The sequence below is a fragment of the Anarrhichthys ocellatus genome, unplaced genomic scaffold (genome assembly GCF_004355925.1).
Source record: "Anarrhichthys ocellatus isolate YVR2014 unplaced genomic scaffold, GSC_Weel_1.0 scaffold22, whole genome shotgun sequence".
NCBI lineage: Eukaryota > Metazoa > Chordata > Actinopteri > Perciformes > Anarhichadidae > Anarrhichthys > Anarrhichthys ocellatus.
The window spans coordinates 6,575,238-6,582,258 of record NW_022280052.1 but is presented as its reverse complement, the minus strand read 5'-3'; the positions used below and the strand labels follow the sequence as shown (position 1 = coordinate 6,582,258).

At 41.4% G+C, this 7,021-nt stretch overlaps 2 protein-coding genes across 2 annotated transcripts in view; both read left to right on the top strand.

Annotated features, from left to right (window-relative positions):
* Positions 1-283: 283 nt before the first annotated feature.
* Positions 284-5,469, top strand: lsg1 (large 60S subunit nuclear export GTPase 1). The gene is made up of 14 exons (XM_031859574.1): positions 284-537; positions 780-906; positions 1,353-1,473; positions 1,565-1,651; positions 1,845-1,931; positions 2,039-2,099; positions 2,390-2,566; positions 2,808-3,215; positions 3,316-3,417; positions 3,514-3,657; positions 3,955-4,078; positions 4,341-4,420; positions 4,524-4,703; positions 4,828-5,469. Exons 1-14 carry the CDS (start codon positions 433-435, stop codon positions 5,005-5,007), a joined length of 1,983 nt encoding a protein of 660 aa, XP_031715434.1. The 5' UTR covers positions 284-432; the 3' UTR covers positions 5,008-5,469.
* An 81-nt stretch (positions 5,470-5,550) lies between these two features.
* Positions 5,551-7,021, top strand: part of tmem44 (transmembrane protein 44) — a 3,557-nt gene continuing 2,086 nt past the window's right edge. Inside the window, exons 1-3 of the mRNA XM_031859575.1 lie at positions 5,551-6,337; positions 6,424-6,550; positions 6,641-6,731. Of these exons, the coding sequence (XP_031715435.1) occupies positions 6,102-6,337; positions 6,424-6,550; positions 6,641-6,731 (454 nt within the window). The 5' untranslated portion in view covers positions 5,551-6,101. The remainder of the gene's footprint in view (positions 6,338-6,423; positions 6,551-6,640; positions 6,732-7,021) is intronic.

Below are 7,021 nucleotides of genomic sequence, written 5' to 3'. Positions count from 1 at the left end.
AAAACTTGAGGCGCGAGGAACAAATATTAGTAGTGCCCCATTTTCTTCAGGGCACATTTGATAGCTGGACAAGCAAGTAGACTGTACCATAGCAACGACACTGTAAATGCTTACAATAAAGCAGATATTATCCTACGTGTTTAGTGGATAATTATGCAGGAGTGGTATGACAATTAGTAACAACTAAACTAAGATATATCAATCAATATCCCCAAGTAGTTGAGGTCGATTCGTCCGGATATGAGGTTCGATTGGTTGTTCCCACTTCCGGTTCCTACGACAACAACGTTGTGCACATGGGGTACAGTAGCTAGTGACATATAGCGTGTTTGCTCCCTTTAGATACACTATATTACAGTTTTTTTGTGTGTGGAGTATACTTTATATATATATATATATATTAGAACAGACGTGTCAACATCAAAAGTAAGTATGGGTAAGAAGAAAGCAGGCGGAGGAGGCGGACTGGGTCGAGCGCTGATCAAGGAAAGACTCCAGGCAGGCCGAGGAAACAAGGGGCCGAAGGGCGAGACCTGGGTATGTCAGGGCATCAACTAGCTTACATTAAACATGTTTAATCAAATCATAGAGGAGAGGACATTTATTTCACTGGCTACCCCTGTGGAGATCAATTATACAGGAACACTTTTTTGCCATACCATCATAAAATTGTTAGAACTGGTTCTGTGTGATTTTCTATTAATGGAGGCATTATTACACTAGATCTGGAGGCATTATTTGATAATTGTTGATAATTGATAATTGTTTCACATTTTCAGCGCCACACATGTGAGCTGAATGATGGCTATGACTGGGGACGGCTCAACCTGCAGTCAGTGACAGAACAGAGTTCCATGGATGACTTTCTGGCCACTGCAGAAATGGCGGGAACAGAGTTTGTTGCAGGTAAGCGATACCTCACTTAACTCACGTGTACTTCTTCGGTTGTACATGTATGCTGTGGCCAAAGAATCATTTTTACTTACCAAGCGTGGCAAGGGGTACTCGCTGCCCCAATACATGTAATTCTCTGACACAACTGTTGTTTGTAAACCTCATATTAAACTGAATGCAAACCAAGTTCACACTGGTTGTTGCACAACACATTTTGGGTTGTACCTGTTGATACTGTGTTGTATGCAGCTGCAATGTAATAGTCTTATCATTGAGCACATGAACTGGTAGGTCACCGTGTGCCTCACCCTCACAGCTTAGAGGATCAAAGATAAATTGTGCTCATGGGTAATGGGCGCTCAGATATATTTAGCCTTAAATGTTACTGTGTTGTCTAATACTCCTCTGTCCTTTGATTCTACTACTGTCTCTGACTGTTTCATGCTTCGTTTTCTTAGAGAAACTCAACATCAAGTTTGTGCCAGCGGAGGCCAGAGCAGGCTTAATAACAGCTGAAGAGCGAACCAGGCTGAAGAAGCTGCATGAAGACAACAAGCATTTCCTCAGAATTCCGAGACGGTAAGTACACATATCTAGTGTATTTGATGAATTGGCCGTACTGTATTTCCTGCATTTTTAATTTTTGTGATACCTCTCTCCTAATTTTAAGCCCCCACTGGGACGAAGGCACCAGTGCAGACGTGCTTCAGCTAGCAGAGAAAGACAGCTTCTTGGAGTGGAGACGAGCGCTTGCACAGTGTGTAATATTCTGTATTCTCAGTCACCTTTTTTCTTTTAAAGATGGTTTTCTTATAAGCATTAGTGTTGTTGTTATTGTTTATTGTCTAATAAGTTGTGTAAAAAAAATTAAAAACAGCGATTGTAATATGGTTACATCAGTGTAAGATTATTGGTGTCAGCAATTTAACTCCCAAGTGTTCCCCTTAAAGACTAGAAGAGGAACAGAAGTTAATCCTCACCCCATTTGAGAGGAACCTGGAGTTCTGGAGACAACTGTGGAGAGTGATCGAGAGGAGGTAAAAAAACACAAGCTGTATACAGCTCTCAGCTTATACCCGTCTTTAATAAGGAATGTGTGCTCCTTATGTAATACGTAATGCAAATGTTCATGTTTTTCCTGTAGTGACGTCATCGTTCAGATTGTTGATGGCAGAAATCCGTTGCTGTTCAGATGTGCTGACCTGGTAAAGTACATTTGGTAGAGTTGTTTAAGGAGGATGGAACTAAACTGTGACTTACTTTCCAGTGTTTTTCCACCCTGCATTAGGATACATACATATTTTCTGTCACCTTTAAACAGTTTGTTCTCTCTTTTGAATGGTTTTTCATCTTTTTTTTTTCCTCAAAGCCTTCTAACATCTGGGTCTTACTGTAGTTATTTTGAAATAATCAAATTAAATAGAAGAGTAAAACAGCAGAAATACTGTACACAAGTGAACCGAACATTTGACACTTTTCTGTTGTGTGCCGCCAGGAACTGTACGTAAAGGAAGCGTCAGAGCATAAGGTCAACATGGTGTTGGTGAATAAGGCAGACCTGCTGACCAAGGAGCAGAGGCGAGTGTGGGCCAGATACTTCCAGAAACAGGGGCTGAGGGCAGTTTTCTGGTCTGCGCTGGCAGAGAACGACAGACTGGAGGCAGAGGAAAAGGTGAATTTGAGAAGCTGTACATCACTGGTGAATTTGAATGTATGTGTTAATACAGTCATGTACATTTCTTGAGAGCAAGTGTAGATCTACATTCCTTCAGCATGGGGAGCTCGATGTTATCAGTTTGTGACTTTAGATTGTTTCGGAAAAATGCTTGTGAATGTGTGTATATCTTTTTAGCATATTCAGACTTGCTGCATTTTAAAGCCAGTATCAGAATGCAAAGCGTCTCCTCTCACAGGGCATGGAAGTGGAGGAGCCAGAGTGTGCAGAGAGTGACCCAGAAGAAGAAGAAGAAGAAGAAGAAGAAGAAGGACAGCCAGACAATGACAAATACTTGATCCAAAAAGGGGCAACTGGAGAGGAGGAGATGAAGGCAGCGGAGGAGGAGGAGGAGGACGACGATGAAGAGGAACAAGAGAGTGGTACAGACGAAGATCAGCCGGTAAAGATAACTGTCGATGAAGAGGACTGGCACACCTGCTCAGAGGATGATGGAGAAGATGAAGAAGAAGGGGGAGTTGGTTCATCCAATAAATCCTCCTTCCACAACTCAAGCCGGCTGCTGCATAAGGATGAGCTGCTTGACGTGTTTAAGGCTGTTCACAACGGGCCCAGGTGTAGAGAAGGACAACTAACAGTGGGAATGGTGGGTGAAAAATTAACGCGATACAATCGACTGCAAAGTGCATGCTGTGACCAAGTCCTGTTATGAGTCTTCTGATTGGCTTTGTGAATGAATTCAACAGGTTGGGTATCCTAACGTGGGGAAGAGTTCCACAATCAACACTATTCTAAGGAACAAGAAGGTGTCTGTTTCAGCCACTCCTGGACACACAAAGCACTTTCAGGTACAGTACAGCTCTTCAAACCTCTCGATGTGAATTCAAATTAAAAAAGCCTAATGTGTGATTGATTGTGTTGCCTTTTCTTGACACGTATAACAGACTCTGTATGTGGAGCCAGCCCTGTGCCTCTGTGACTGCCCAGGTCTGGTCATGCCCTCCTTTGTTTCTACCAAAGCTGAGATGATCTGCTCTGGGATCCTGCCCATTGACCAGATGAGAGATCACGTACCTGCAGTCTCCCATATATCCTTTGTATGCTGCTGGCACAGCACCTGCAGAATCCTGCAGCAGTTTTTTTTAAGTCAGTGACACAGAACTGTTTGTCTTCAACCATCCAATCATGGCAGCGTGATCAACTGCACCCCTCTGTCACTATGCCCCAGCATCAGCTGGTGATTTATTTACCGTAATGAATTCAAATAACCAAAATCAATTTAAACTTTTTAATGAGAATCTTGAATTTGGACTTCATGAAGCACATATCCCCTCTAACTTTAAGAATTTCTTGGATCTTGGTTAAGTCTTTAACAGATTGGTCACATATGTCAGGTGATCCCTCGGCATGTCTTAGAAGGCACCTATGGCTTCAACATCATCAGACCACGAGAAGATGAAGACCCCGACAGACCTCCCACCTCTGAGGAGATGCTGATGGCTTATGGATGTGAGATTAACAGTTATTTATTGTGTCAACAGAGAATAGATTAACAATAGGCCCAAAAATGTTCTCTAAATGGAGATGAGCGAACTTTTATATCAAATAATAAAAAGTCTCTCATACACTCATGTTTTATTAGCCCACTTCATAGCCTTCTGTTTCCTAGAACTAAGTTTCATTTGAATGTGTACTTTTTTATCTTGAGTAAACTCAATGCTTTTAAATAAGAGCAGCATAAAGTGTATTATTGTGTTTCCCTCTATTTCAGACATGAGAGGCTTCATGACAGCGCACGGCCAGCCTGATCAATCCAGATCAGCCCGATACATCCTGAAGGATTTTGTCACTGTGAGTGCTGCACCCGAGTCAGAACTGAAACGTTACAGTTGCTACTACATTTTAGGACAGAGGGTGTTCACACACGCAACCTAACAATGTTGACTCCTTACAGGGAAAGCTTCTGTACTGCCATCCTCCTCCACATATCAACGCTCAGGACTTCCAGCCGCAGCACAACAGCTTCCTGAATATGGACTCAGACTGCTGTGACCTCTCCTCTTCCACAACAACAAGCAAACCGCAGAAAATCCGGAGAATTGAAAATGTGGTTGACAAGAACTTCTTCCATCAGGTACTATAAATATGCTGTTTTCTTGTTCGTAAGACAAATGCCTTAATAGTAGTTATTGGTTGTCATAGAATATAAAAATATGTGGAATGACATGCTTGAGTATTGATGGAATCTCAATCTTCAGGAGAATGTGCGGGCGCTCTCCAAGGGGGTTCAGTCTGTTATGGGCTACAAGCCAGGCAGCGGACCTGTCGGCCCAGGACAACCTGGTTCAGAGGTGGTGGAGGGAAAACCCTGGAAAAAACACGGCAACAAGAACAAGAAGGAGAAAGTACGCCGTCTCAAACAGCACCTGGACGCCTGACGAAGATTTGAAATCAAAGCAATTTCAATTATGAAATGTACACATGTGATTTCAGAGGAATTAATGCTGACAAGTATCCGTAGGTAGATATCGTCCCTTTAATCTTGTGAGTACAGAACGTTTTGGCTGTCTCAATATTAACAAATGAGGTGCATAATATGTCATATATATATACTGCTCTGGTTAGAAGATCATATTGGCACAATTCATTCCATCAACTGGACCACCGGTTGCACACCAGATCTCACCACAGTGTTTGTAAATGGATTCAACGTCCAGAGGGTGTGAATTTTATAAGACACTGAACATCAATTTATTTACTTGCATTATGAAGGTGTTTTTCAAACGACACATCACAAAGTCTAAATTACCTGGAGAAATGATTGTTTGATACTGTTTTTATTCATAAAAGATGTCATTAATGTCACAAAGCTGTATTATAACATAAATTGTTAATTTTCATGTCAGTGCATCCTTTGTTTACTCCATTTCCACCAGGTATCATCGGTTAATGCAACACAATACAAAGTAGTAAAGGAAAATAATCTGTATTGGCAAATGTTTGGAAAATTACATATTCAAACAATTAATATCTAGGGGCATATGTATCAGTGTAGAGGTTCATCTCTAAAAAAAAGTTTAATTTGCTGCAGTTTCATTGACTAAACATTTACATGAATCAATATTCTGATATCAGCATTTAATCAAATGAAAGTTAAAGGTTCTGTTTAGAATGAAGTTGAATTCACCTAAACCCATGAAATCTGAAGGTGTGCAGAAGATTGCTGAAAAATATGAGTTCAACATATAGATTTGATCTGAATGTTGCCCTGTTGTTGATTTTTGTTTAGATCTTTCTGTATGTTGACTATCGATTGCATAACATTGCATGCAAATGTCTATGGAAGCTCGACTTTGATCTCCAACTAAATGATCAAACAAAGCATGGACGCATTAGTTTAAATTTTGCCTTCAAAACTGAGACTTCTGGAGCTTATTTCCCGCAACATCCAGTGTTCCATATAAGGCATGTCCCAGGTGAGCTCCTCCCTACAACACTTTTGGGCGTCTTACGGCTGCACAGGTGCTGCTGCATGGATCCGTTTTTTCGAGCACAACGAAATGTAAGCCTATTCGCAATTGATATGGGGGGACGTAAATTGACCCTGGAGGGTCAGACAAGAGGAAATCCCAACACTTTCCCCTTCGGTTTGGATGAATTTTGCGTCGATTCGGTCACTACCTGCTTCTCTCATAACGCAGACAAACGTTGCGTCCCCATCGGTCTCAGCCTTCTATCTGCGCTGTTTTTACTGCTGTCATGCTTTCTGTAAGTATGTCTTAAATCAGCATTAGTTCCAGTAATAAAAAATTTAAAAAAAGTTCGAACAATAAAACCCGTATCAACTCTTTAAGCTTCGTGTATCAGAGGTGCACATTTCGAGGAGAAAATCCAGGAGGAACCATCACTTTCCTCTACAGCTTCCTCGGTAACCTGTGCAGCACAATCGGAGCCATTCTGTCCAGACAGCTGCATATTCAGGTAACATAGTTTTTAATCATGGCACTTTAAAAAAAAAAAATAAATCAAATTGTATACAATAATAACTCATCTCTGCTTCCTGCTCTGTAGGTTTTGATGGGTGCTTTTGCTGCTGCTATGGATGCTGTTAGTTTTATTTCTTGCTGCTGCCATGTGCTCCTGAACTGGAACTCAAAGGCAGGTATGTATAGAAAAAACGCCATATCTCAATAACATCAATGCAAACCTTATCCTTCTCAATCTACCAACTGTACCTTGTTCAAACAAAGTGGAGGTGTTTTTAGTAGTAGCATCCAACTGGCCAAACCCTTTAGGCAAAACAGTAAGGAACATATCGGAGACGCTCTACAGATAACCAAACGCATGAATAGAGGATGTGTTAACTGTGTCCAACTGCAAAAATCTCCGTGTGTGTGTGTGTGTGTGTGTGTGTGTGTGTGTGTGTGTGTGTGTGTGTGTGTGTGTGTGTGT